At 46.5% G+C, this 13,650-nt stretch overlaps 1 protein-coding gene across 2 annotated transcripts in view; it reads left to right on the top strand.

The window, feature by feature from the left end:
- SMOC2 (SPARC related modular calcium binding 2) overlaps positions 1-13,650 on the top strand; it is a 190,963-nt gene that overhangs the window by 94,997 nt on the left and 82,316 nt on the right. For both annotated transcript variants that reach the window (XM_010331307.3, XM_003943442.4), the window contains exon 7: positions 707-781. In XM_010331307.3, coding sequence (XP_010329609.1) covers positions 707-781 — 75 coding nt within the window. The remainder of the gene's footprint in view (positions 1-706; positions 782-13,650) is intronic.

Genomic DNA, 13,650 nt, shown 5'->3' with positions numbered 1-13,650 from the left:
CAATGGAGCAATCTCAGCTCACTGCAACGTCTGCCTCCTGGGTTCAAGTGATTCTCCTGCCTCAGCGTCCTGAGTACTACAGCTGCTTGCCACCACGCCCAGCTTTTTTTTTTTTTTTTTTTTTTATTTTAATATTAGTAGAGACAGGGTTTCACTGTGTTGGCCAGGCTGATCTTGAACACCTGACCTCAGGTGATTCACCCACCTTGGCCTCCCAAAGTGCCGGAATTACAGACGTGAGCAATCATTGCACCCAGTCCATTCAATTTTATTTGTTAAACAGTATTACTACAAAACGGATATTCCTGAAAAGTTTTAGGCAAAAGTTATATTTCACATATTACATTTGTATTGAATTTTTAACTGAGTGAAAACCTTGTATGTTGTGTGACTAACCATTTTAACTACACAGTGACATATTTTAATACAATGGGCATTTTTCTAAAACCTGATTGTTTCACAGTGACCAAAGACCTTTTAATTATACTTTTGGATAGAGAAAAAAAATGCCAAAAATATTTTAAAATGTATATTATGATTTCTTTTGTCTCATGAATATAATCATTGTAACTATTTCTTTTAAAATGTTCGCTGTGTGTTATATTGATTCATTTTAGCTTTTGGACTACTTGCTGCACTATGTAACTCAAGACATGGCGCTTTCAGGATGAATTAAAGATGCTGATTGCTTCCTTTTGGTTCACAGATATTGCGTCACGTTACCCTACCCTTTGGACTGAGCAGGTTAAAAGTCGACAGAACAAAACCAATAAGAATTCAGGTAAGATGGTGCCCGATGTCACTTTGTAAGGAGTGATTTACTGGATCTAGAACATGTGTTATTTTCTTGGAGTTAAGCATATAGTACAATCGGCCCTTGAATGACATGGGGGCCGGGGTGGAGACCTGGCACAAAGGTCTGAGTATAACTTTCAACTCCCCCAAACTTAACTATAATAGCCTATTGTAGACTGGCAGCTTTACCCAAAATACAGTAGTTAACATAGATTTTGTATGCCATATGTATTGTATACCATATTCTTACAAAAACAGAAAAGAAAAAGTGATTAGAAATCACAAGGAATAGAAAATACATTTACTACTCATGACGTGGATGTGGGTCCTCATAACGACGTCCGTCCTCCTGGTCTCTTCACGTGGAGTGGGCTGAGGATCCTCAGGAGGAAACAGCGGAGGGGCTGGCCCCCTGCCTAGGGTGGCAGAGGTGAAGGAAACGTCCTTGCAACAGTGCGCCCAGGACGTAAAAACCGGCTGTTCAGGGGCCAACTGTAAATATTTTCCCTCGGTTACTCAGTCGTGAAGATATTTCTTAAGATTTGATCACTAACATATGTTGTAAAACTTGGTGTTTTAAAATTAAATTTTCTAAATTCTTTAAAAGATTTTTCTGTAGATGTCAAACAAACGATAGCTTTAGGTATAAAAATGGAGATGTTTGTTAATAAGTATTTGCTTTTGACCTAATTTCAGAGATGTTAAACCACTTTGCTAATTTAAAATCCTCCACATCATGTGCATTTCGCTTGCTGCAAAACAGTGTTTGAGAGACCTTCTGCCTTGCTCGGCTCTTTTAACATTTTGAAGACCAGTAATGGGTCGCTTCATCTTGGGTTAATGATTTTGACTGTTTGTGTAGATGGATTTGTTCCGAAGTTTTCCTTTAGGCCAGGTGTCCCCAAACTTTTTACACAGGAGGCCAGTTCACTGTCCCTCAGACCGTTGGAGGGCCGCCACATACTGTGCTCCTCTCACTGACCACCAATGAAAGAGGTGCCCCTTCCTGAAGTGTGGCGGGGGGCTGGATAAATAGCCTCAGAGGGCCGCATGCGGCCCGCGGGCCATAGTTTGGGGACGCCTGCTTTAGGCTCTCAGTTGATCTCATTGCCTTTTCAAATGAGGATTTCACAGATTCTCATTGAAGGGGAGCAGCTGTGTAGGTTTCAAGTCGTTCAGCTGCTGAGTAAACATGGAATTAGTAACAGCTTGAATTTTCTATGATCAGCTTTGGGTCAAAAAATTGCAAACATTCACAGAGGCTGTTTATGCATTAAAACTTTATCTGTGTTTATGCATCCATGTATTCTTCTGCTTACAAAAAAGTCAGAAGGTTTATTAAAGTTCAAGGGACTAGGAACAATTCGATTCTCCCATCACCCACCCATGCGTCTTATAGACCCAAGCTAAGAAGGACCCTTGATGGAAATGCCTGGGTCTCCCTAAGCCAGCAGCCCCCTCAGAAGCCCACGGCGAGTCCATGGTGGTCCTGTCTACTCACTGACACTCGCAGAGCTAGCGTGATGCGATGCCAGGTGAGCTCGCGCAGGCCAGGGTGTGACTGCTGCCCCACGGTGTTCTGAAATCACGCAGGGGCCTCCAGCCCCCGAGTCTTAGCTGTATGGCGTCTTCCTGCTGCTTTACCTTCAGGGCTGAGATGAGGAAGCTCGAACCCCAAAGCCACACTTGGCAGAAACATTTATCACCTATTTATAACATTTTCCTCAGAAACGCTTGTTACGGCATTGGTATGGATATTTCTCCATACAATATCCTATTGCATGGAAATACTAATCTCTGTGTGTGTCTTGTAAACTTTTGACACTGGGTTTTGGTCAATTTTGTCACCCCATTTTTAAAAAGTTATTTTATTTGATTTATTTCTGTCTCATACAAATTTGTACACGAGAGATTACTTAAAACACTGTATGTTTCAGGTTTACTGGTTGGTATGGTTAGGCGTTGTAACCCCACCCAAATCTTATTTTGCATTATAATCTCCTTAATCTGCACATGTCAAGGGAGAGACCAGGTGAAGGTGACTGAATCATGAGGGTGGGTCCCCCTGCTGCTCTCACAGTAGGAGTGAGTTCTCACGAGATCTGATGGTTCCATAAGGGGCTCTAACCTCTTTGCTGGGCGCGTCTCCCTCCTGCCGCCTTGGGAAGAAGGTGCCTTGCTTCCCTTCACCTTCCGCCATGATGGTGAGTTTCTTATAGCCTCCCCAGCCGTGCTGACCTGTGAGTCCATTAAACCTCTTTCCTTTATAAATTGCCTGGTCTTGGGGAGCTCTTTACAGCAGCATGAAAACGGACTAGTACATTGGTAGATCTTGAAAACCACAGGAGAATAAATATGTTAGCACCTAAACTTAATTTGAAAAACAAATGTACAATTCTTGTAAATGCTTTTTGTGGAAATATACATTATTTTGTTTACTTATTTATTTAGAGAGAAAGTCTTGCTCTGTCACCAGGTTGGAGTGCAGCAGTACAATCTGGGCCCACTGCAACCTCTGCCTCCTGGGTTCAAGCAATTCTCCTGCCTCAGCCTCCTGAGAAGCTGTGATTATAGGCACCTGCCACCATACCGAGCTAATTGTTGTATTTAGTAGAGACAGCCGTTCACCACGTAGACCAGGCTGGTCTCAAACTCCTGACCCCAAGTGATCCGCCCACCTCGGCCTCCCAAAGTGCTGGGATTACAGGCATGCGCCACCATGACAGGCTAGGAAATACACTTTTTTTTTTTTTAAGCCAGTGTAACCGTTTAAGGCATTGTCAGATTAAGCTTCATGGAAGCCTGTGGAAGAAGAACATTTCTGTGTCTCACCTCTCACTTGCCCCTTGCAGATTTCCAAGACTTCGAGTGACCTGCTAGTTGTAATTAACCAGTAAAATCTGAGTAGGCTTTTGGTATTTAGTGGGACTGAAAATAATGTTTTAGGAAATTCCAGTTTACAGAAGTTACCCTACACTGTAATTTGATTTAAGTCAGCCGAGATGAGTGGGGCACAGAAGATGGCCCGGTGTGGATTTGTAGACACAGGGCGTGAAGTTACTGGACTATGTGTTTAATATCAGTTTTTCAGCTACACGTTCTCTCTGAGGGTCTGAAGAAACACCTAGTTGGTATTTTAGGACATTAAAAATAATATTTTTTAAGTTTTAACAATGAAATGACAATCATAGGATATATATATATAATGACCATTGTTATTGAAATTTCAAATATCAGAAGAGTGTCATTTATACTTTTTATTTTTAAAATATACTTTGACTATAATCATCTTTGGTAGACGTAGACATTTATTTGAGAAAATGTAAACAATTTTGACAATAATAATTTGGGTATTTAAAAAAATTTACCTAGTTTGTTAGTATGTTTTCATGTTCTTTTATAAGAAGGGTCAAATGGAAAATGCATTGCTTTTTGTTTCTCTGATGTTTCTTTTCTTTTTTTTTTTTGAGATGGAGTTTTGCTCTTGTTACCCAGGCTGGAGTGCAATGGTGCTATCTCGGCTCACCGCAACCTCCGCCTCCTGGGTTCAGGCAATTCTCCTGCCTCAGCCTCCTGAGTAGCTGGGATTACAGGCACGCGCCACCATGCCCAGCTAATTTTTTGTATTTTTAGTAGAGACGGGGTTTCACCATGTTGACCGGGATGGTCTCGATCTCTTGACCTCGTGATCCACCCGCCTCGGCCTCCCAAAGTGCTGGGATTACAGGCTTGAGCCACCGCGCCCAGCCTGATGTTTCTTTATATCAGCTAAAACTCGTATTTTCCCCCGTGAATTCGTATGAAAATAATCTAAAGTGACTTTTGTTACCACAAATATAGAGCATGGTTGCCATGCATCCAAATGCCTGAGGGCACACTGGGAAGACGTGGTCACATACGCTTTGGAGCATGTAATGATAGCGGTTTTTTTCAAAACTGACTATTCTTACGAAGGAAAATAAAATACTTCTACTCTGAAAATGTGCACATGGCAGCTACACAGTACACTCAGGCCTCCTGTGGGGTTTGAACCACATTGAGATCCCTTCATGCCCAGGCCAGATGGATTTAGATTGGCAAAGACCTCCACCCACCCTCCTGTTGCTCACCCCAGGCTCCAACAGAGAGCCCACCGCGGGCAGCCCGTCACTGCCCTCCAGGGTGGTCTGCAGGCGGGGAGTGGCCGCACTTGAAAATGTGCACACAGTAGCTACACAAATACTTACTAAATTAATGAAGAGTTGTACCAGCGTGTGTTCCACCAGGCTTATTGTGGTATCATTGCTTTTTTTTTAAATTTTTTTAGAACTAACTGAATGAAACTAACCAAACTGATAAATAAATGGAAACGAGAGATAATCGAGGCACCCTAGAGGTTGCCTGTTAGACTTATCTTGATTTAAATTCAATAAATATATAAATCAAATATTCTCCTGGCTTATTTAGTAAGAAAGTCATCACTTTCATCACGTAAATCAATATACGTTAAATAAATGAGTAAAATCTGAAGTTACTTGTTACTTTAAAGTGCATTACTCAGTTTTTCCTATCAATGTAAAATTCTGTTAATTCTTTTACTGTCTCAAGTCATCTTTGTTTTATTACTCTTTTCATAGAAGATTTATAAAGTAGTTATAAGATTTTATCAGAAAAAACATTTTGTAAGATACAGTCTTTTAATTATGTAAGATTTAAACAAATGTAAACCAAATTAGTACTCTTCCCTACTGGCATATTGAGTACTTTCTAGATTTCTGCCTGATTTTTTTTTTTTAAACCAATCTAACATACTGAAGCAGAGGCTGTAACTTCTTTTTTTCACTTGAGCAAGCTACTAACTCTTCACAAAACAACAAACACTATTCGTGAATTACAAACACCCGGGTGCCTAGGGTTCCGTAACCCATTCATGATAAAACATCTCCTCTAGAGAAAGAGGCCTATGATGGTGGCATATCAAAGCTGAGGAGGGATGTTGTCTCTGGGCTGAGGAGGCACCCAGGCTCGCAGGACGGTTTCTTTATCATGGGTGCCATTTGCGGCCATTTCCCATAGTGACAGGACCCATGGGAAGATAGCTGGTGGAAGGCCAGCCCTGTTACATTCTGGCAGGATGATTATTCAAAGGGAGGAGTTGTTTAAAACTCACGTTTGATCTGTGCCCATCCCCTACCAGGTATCCACGTCTTTCACATTTTGGTGGGAGGATTATTCAATGGGACGAGTGGGTTAAAACTCACGTTTGAACTGCGTGTGCTGTGTGTGGTGCCCGTCGCCCACCAGGTATCCATGTCTTTGACGCGCAGTGAGGCTGCCATCACGTTATTTTCAGGTGCCACAGTCTCCCCCAAAACAGGGGGATGAGGTAAGCTCCATCATGTTGTACGTACTCAAAGTATGCAGGTTTCTTAAAGTCATGCTGATAAAATTGTCTCGAATTCCATCAATTGGTTAACCCCTTGGGGTGTCCTGCTACCATGACACCGCGCACTGACGAGAACGTGAAAGAAGCCAGAAATAGATGCAGGACCTCAAGAAGCTGCTGTGGAAACTTTTGTACTTAGGAAGTTAGAAGCGTCCTGCTGGGCTCCTGGGCAGCCTGTGCCTGGCAGGGATGGGCTGGGGGGTGCACAGAGGGAGGTCTGGTTACCAGGATACAAGGCCAGGCGTGGGACACACACAGTCCTGAAAGCTTGCAGCCGGACTGTGGCTGGTAGTTGAGGCAATTCAGTGTTTGTGGCTGGCAAGGTGAGTTCAGTTGCTTTCCTTAGCACTGAGTACCCAGTCCTGATGGAGCCATCTGCTGCCACAGGGCTTTGTCACGTGGGGACACAGTCAGGTCTGCTTCTGATCTAAATCCTGTGTTTTTGGGAGCCTCATTTGGTTCTGAAGTGGGTCTCACCCTGCCCAAGACGCCAGGGGGGGGCACAGCGGGGAAGGGCTCTGCTGCTGGGGTCCCTCCCGCTGAGGAGCCTGTGCACCCTTGGGCACAAGTTCTTGCTGGCATTTTTGAAAGGACCTTGCTGTGATATCAGTGGAAAATGAAAGCTGAAGCAGGGCCTGAGAAAGAGTGGAAGTGGATTTCGCCACGTGGGCCTGGTTCACAACAGCGTCTGCACAGCGCACCCCTCCAGGCCCAGCTTGGGGCTTCCCTGAGCGCAGCTCCCCCTCCTCTTTGCCTTGTCCCCCAGGTCAGGACGATTCTTCTTTGCTCACATGTCGACCCTGGGCCTGCAATCTCTAGCCAAACAGGATGGGACCAAGTGGTCAAAGTTACTTCATGTTGGAGATTTTAAAAAAACACCGCCACATACTGTAAGCTGTTCAACATGCAGGGAAATTCACCCACTCTTGTGTGTCCACCTGTCAAATATCCGGGATCCTATGACCTGGGGTTTACTGGTTGCAAAGCAGGGTGAGGAAGAAGATGTAAGGGATGTGTCAGCACGCAGCTCCCACCCCACCAAGCTTCCCCCAGGGGCCCAGCAGGGATTCCCTTACCTTCCTGTCGTCACCTACACAAGGAGGCTGGGTGCTGGCTCAGCAAGCCCAGGGGAGCCCCTCCTCCCTCAGCCAGCACCCTCCTCCCCCGTGGGATTTGGGATGGATGTGTGGAGTGTCCAGGGCCAATGTTAAGAAGTCCCGCTCATAGCATGCACTGTAGATCCCAAATCTTGCCTCCTGGGGGGTGTGAACCACATGGGGATCTGTAGCTCAGGCTGAATTCCTTCAGACCCAGGCCAGATTGGATTCAGATGGGCAAAGACCCACCCCCACCAGCCAGCAGGGAAGAGTGGCCGCTGGGGACCACCTTCGATTTAGAAGAAGGGCATAGGCCCCACGAGGTGGACCCCTCTCTGTCCTGAGCCCGCGTCCTGCGTGGTCCTCCTAAGGTGGAGTCAGCACCGGGCGGTCCTCTACCAGCAGGGTGGTCTGGGTCCAGACACGCTGGGGACACTGTGTGGATGAGGTGGAGGCTGAAGTCAGGGCCTCTGAGTGCAGTGGGGTCCAGGCTAGCCTGGGGCCTTGGGGCCATGTGGGTCTCAGCCGGGCTGGGGCCCTGCAGCCCCTCCACTGTGGCTGGGGACCCCTTCCAAGTCCAGGCCTCCCCCTCCCTGCTGGGGACACCAAAGTGGTCCTGGGGCTCTGCAGCTGTGCGGGAGGGCAGGAGGGACTCAGGCAGGGGATCAGCTCTGAGGGCTCTGTGGCATCTCCCGGCTCGGGTGAGACTGCCCATAGGACTCGTCCCTGCGCCCCTGCCCTGCCGGCTCCATGGAACTGGGCCTCCTCATGGGAAGCTGCCGTGGGCTCCTCTCCTCCTGTGTGATTGAAGGAGTGATGGTTCACTTTTAGGGGAGTCCAGCCCTGCATCCTTGGGCAGGCCCACCCGACGACCCCTGTGCCTCCCCACCCGGAATCTTCCTCATGGCCTCACAGACGGTGCAGGGCCCATTTGATGCTGCTTCTCCTTATTGCACATCCCACGTGGGCGCTGGAAGCCTCTGCTTCCTGCCTCCTCCCAGGCTCTCCCAAAGCCCAGGGCTCTTCGAGGCCCCTGAAATGCACCTTGGCAAACCCAGGAGTGTGCTCCAGGCCCAAGCCCCCAGGACCCTGCAGCCTTTCCGTTTACTGTGTTAGATTTTCCTTGTAAGCTGGAGAGAACATAGAGGCCTCCAGCTTTGTCATCTGTGAAAACCCTCTTCCTGCTTGGGAGAAAAATGCCTTCCTCCCTAAACCATTAAACACAGTTCTGTTCAATGTCCAGGAAGAGTCCTTGATGTTCAGGACCCCTGCAGTTTCTGGAGCCCCACAGTGGAAATACTTCTTTGCTTTATTTAGGGAGGATAATTTTTGTTTTATCGCACATACTAACATTACTGCCAAAAGATAATTATCTTTAGATTCTGCTTTAAATCATGCTAAAATGCATTCCCTAGGGGAAAATGATACAAATTATATATCCTTTTTTTATTTCTGTTTTTCCTGTTTATTCTGTTTTTCAAATATGGTATTACACAAACATCAAGATACCAATTAGATTCATAAGTTATTAATTTTTGGTCATTTGAAGACATTAAAATACTAAATTAAAGCAAATACCACCTCGTAAGTATAGACTATAAAAGTGTATTGTTTAAAAACATAAATTAACTACCAAAAATATGTGTAAGTGAATGTATCCAATTTTCATAATTATAAAAGAAGGTTTTAATTTCAATCATATTTGATTCTCAGATTTCATTATTCAATCAAACTGTGGTTAACTAATCAGAATGAAGCTTTTCAACATAAGTACAGAAAATAGTCATGAAGGCGAACCCTATCTGACTGATTTGGAAGCACGCCAGCACGTGTACCCACAGGTCTTGAGCTCCTCCCCACGAAAGGAGGGCCCTTTGCCTGACTTCTTTTCTCAATATAAATGACATTGGATTCATCCTTGAGCTAATGAGGCCTGAGAGGGATGCTTTCTTTGGTAGAGTTGTTGCTGCCATCATGATACGGAGAGTATTTATTTCGTGTATAATTGCTATGGTGCAGCAGGCAAAGCACTGTGTGTCCTGATGCGTTCTCTAAGCTGCTTCTTAGAATCGCCCTGCGAACTTGGAGCTGCCTGTCTCATAGATAAGGTCATTTCTCAATCTCTAAGTGCCTGAGGCCAGGGTTTAGGCCAGATCTGTGACTTCCAGCCTCCTCCTGCCGCCCGCAGATTGACAGGCACACTCCGTTCCAGAGCTGCCGGCCTCTGGGGCATCTCTGAGGCTGACCGTGTGGAAGGGGCCCAGTGGCACAGAGCAGTGAGTGCTCCCACCCCAGGGATACTGCACCACGCAGGGGACGTGGCTTCAGAAGCTGTCTCATGGCAAACAGCACCAGGCAGAAGCTCTCCTAGGCGCACAGACGGGGCTTCCAGAGTGAGAACCAGGAGAGCGGCTGTGTCTCCACTCTGGACCCCGCAGGCAGAGAGAGCCACATCCTTCTCACTGTCGGGTTTAGGAGGGACCACATCAGGCAAGGAGGAAACGGGGAGAGTGGTCGGTGTCATGCACCCTGAAGGTGCGTTAGGACACCACCTGCCCCGGAAGCCATCTTTTCGACCCAGGGAAGCGCAGTGGCTGGAGAGATGTCATGTGTTCACTCCCCCTCCTGAAAGCAGCCATCGCCCGGGAGCCTTTCTGCCCATTCAGGTTCTGGTTGCTGCTGCTCAGAGCCTCCCTGGGCTGGTTCTCGGCTCCCAGTGTGCGAATCTGGTCTGTGCATTTTACCTCTCTGGGTTTCAGCATCTCCTCTCTAACGTGGCGAGACCGGCCTCACAGAAAAGCCCCAGAGTTCGGTCTGGTCGGATGCCCCTGTGGCCACCCAGTGTCTAGGAGTGGGATTACCTTCCAGGCGTGCTCGTGGAGCTTGGCATCGGACTTGGCAGATAGGAAGGACTCAGGGCATCTCTTGAGACCTCCCTGAGGTGTGTGTGCACGCATGTGTATGGGTGTGTGTGCGTGTGTGTGCACACATGCATGTTCATTGTAATAGTAACTAGGTTTTTGAGAAATCAGGAACTAGAAATGGTAATGACAGGACTAATAGGACCAAGATTTACCTGTTGCCGTGAAATGTGTCTTGTGATTATGGACTTGGCTTGAAGCATAAATGGATTGAAATACCTCTTTCTGCTATTCACACTTAACAGTAACTTAGGGCCGGGTATGGTGGCTCACACCTGTAATGCCAGCAATTTGAGAGGCCAAGGTGGGCAGATCACCAGAGGTCAGGAGTTTGAGACCAGCCTGGTCAACACGGTGAAACCCTGTCTCTACTATAAATATAAAAATTAGCCAGGCATGGTGCCACACACCTGTAATCCCAGCTACGCAGGAGGCTGAGGCAAGAGAATTGCTTCAACCCAGTAGGCGGAGGTTGCAGTGAGCTGAGATTGCACCACTGCACTCCAGCCTGAGCGACAAAATGAGACTATCTCAAAAAAAGAAGTAGAAAAGAACGATAACATAGTAAGAGAGATTTCACTGTGATTCTGTCTCCACGGTCTTTCCATCAGTTAGTTAAAGACCCAAGGAGAGTTAACATGGCCCATGAATAACATGCCCCCTTTCTGGAAATGACTCATCCGGTCACACAAAGATGAGAATCCCTGCCTGCTGTTCTCTCCCAGCTGGGTGTCAGACACATCACTTGCATAAAGAGACCAGCAGGCAGGCTTTGTGTGAGCAGGACGGCTGTTTACTCACCTGGGTGCAGGCAGGCTGAGTCAGAAAAGAGTTCCGCAGAGGGCAGTGGGAGAGGAGCTGGTTTTACAGGTTGGGGCAAGCGGTCTGTTAAAGGTGGTGATCTGTTTTGGGAAGTGGAGGGTGTCACGGGATGCATGGTCACAAGGGTAGGGCTCATCTATTACAAACAGGCGTGATCATATGGGTAGGGGTATCAGTTGCAAGCAGAAGGGAGGGTGCGGTAAATTACATAGTTACTGGGGTGGGGGTCTTGAGAAACCCAGTGTCCAGGGGAAATTTCCTCAAGGCTGAGCAGGAACAGCGGTTGCCGGTTGCAGGGGGAGAACAATTAGCTGAGGCAGAACAAGTCGTTTCATTTCTCTTTTGTGGCCATCTGGTGACATGTGGTTACATCAGACTTTCTGGCTTCTGGGGACCATCCAGAGGAGTGCGTGTGGGTCACCAAGGCTATGATGGCCAGTCTTGGACTCGGAGGCCTGACACCAGGGCGCACCCCCAACAGTGCTGCCTCCAGCGTCTCCTCCTTGTCCTGTCAACAGCCACCCGCTCTCTAGCTGTGAGCAATTAACAATTTATGTCGGGAGACTAGTAAAGAATTTTACCAGCCCCCCTAAATATTTTTACCAGCCCGTCCTGCTTCCAGATGGGACAAAGTTCACACAGTTAATGAAATCCTGTTTCACTGTAGTCACCCTTATCAAGTGCTGATTGACGAGGACTTATTTGCCAAGCACAATGCAGAAATATAGTTACAATCAAGGGAATGATTGCTGTGAGTTTAAAAACTGTTGATGCATTTGCTGAGGAATTTGATTTATTCCCCAGGAATGAGGTGCTGCCTGCACGTGTCCATGTGTATGTGGGTAACCACACATGTACTTCATCATTATTTTTCTCCAAAAGACAGTTTCATGCTTCTAATAGAGGCAGACGTTTTCCTTACCTCTGTTGCTTTATATTTATCATCTTTCCCTGTTTATGTACCTGCAGCCTGCATTTGTGTCTCAGGTGAAATCTGGCATTAGTAACGAATGCCAGAATACTCTTCGGGCTATTGTGTTTCAGATGAAAGGGCAAACAGAAGCCATTTCAAAAGCGTTGTAAAACATCTTCTTCAGCTGTACATTGCATCCGCATCAAAACGCAGAATGTTTTAGTGACGTAAGAGTTTTGTTTGCTCACAGACTTGAAGGTAATATTTTTAAAAACTCTCTCAATAATTGAAGAAGGATGCATCCTCTGTACCCACCTTTCTGGCCCTAAGATGCTTGGCTCTTACTGCAGTCTCCGAGGAGGTGTTTATTATTTTCATGCTGTCTTCACTTGGGAATGAGGAGATAATTAATTTCCCTCTTTACATATAAAAACATGCAAACGTTCATCCCAAGCAGGAAGGAGACGAGGGTCCAGATGACCCTCCCGATGCGTCAGGTTGCCCTGTTTGTCGTTAGAGGGTGCTTTTCTGAATTACACATCTGGGGATGTCAGATAGGGTGGCTTAAACTGTTAAGAGAAATGCACCCCCATTTCAGAGTCTCAGCAGGTTGGAAGTGCAGTGTTTCAACACGTGATGGTCCTGCCCAGTGGAGCTGATTTTCATGTGGTCACGTAGGGATCCCCATACTACCAGGCCCTGTTTTCCCGGATGGCTGTTTCAGGATGGAAAGATCATGGGGAGGAGGCAGAATCTTTCTCCTAAAAGCTCCAGCCTAGAATGGAACCAATCCCGTTCCCTCCCATCTCACTGGAAGAAAGGCAGTCACATAGGCACCTCCCGGAAAGGGGCTGGGAGTGGAGACCCGCTGTGTGTCTGCCATGATTCTGTCTGTGGAGGAAGGGGGCGGCTTGGGAGTCAGCTGGGCGCCTCTGCACAGCCGCCACGGACGGAGCCTCTGCTGTCATGTTAGGAGAAGGCAGGTGTGAATCGTCATCTTTCTACCTGGGGTTGACCTTGTGTTTCAGTCACACTCATCAGTTGTTCACTTTTCACTTCACAGCATTCCTGAGACTAAACACGTGTCTTCATACACAATATAGATGTATGTATGTGAGTGTGTGTTTGTTTTATATATGTGTGTGTATATGTGTAACTGTGTATGTATATGAAGTTTATATATATTTGTGTATGCGTATGTGTACCTCTGTATGTAAAGCTTATTATATTTGTGTGTGTATATATACATGGGTACATACATGCAGGCACACACATACATATGTATGTGTTTATATAGATATAAAGTGTATATATACATATATAGAAACTAAAATATTATGTGCTTGTGTCCTGTCTCCCAGCTGTGGTCTAAATGTCTGTGTGTCCCCAAATTCTGTGTTGAAATCCTCACCCCCTGGGTGATGGTGTTAGGGAGTGGGGTGTTCAGAAGGTGATGAGCTCAGTAGGGCAGTGGGATTAGTGCCCATATGGAAAGTGCCCGGAAGACCCTTGCCCCTCCCGCCACATGAGGGCCACAGAGAAGGTGCCATCTGTGAACCAGAAAATGGTGTCAGCAGACCCTGAATCTGCCAGAGCCTTGATCTTGAGCCTCCAGCATCTAGAACTATGAGAAAGGAAAGCCTGTTGATAAGCCACCCAGCCCATGGCACCTCTGTT

The sequence above is a fragment of the Saimiri boliviensis genome, chromosome 4, assembly GCF_048565385.1.
Source record: "Saimiri boliviensis isolate mSaiBol1 chromosome 4, mSaiBol1.pri, whole genome shotgun sequence".
NCBI lineage: Eukaryota > Metazoa > Chordata > Mammalia > Primates > Cebidae > Saimiri > Saimiri boliviensis.
The sequence above is the reverse complement of the archived record's forward strand: the minus strand, read 5'-3'. Positions and strand labels throughout refer to the sequence as shown.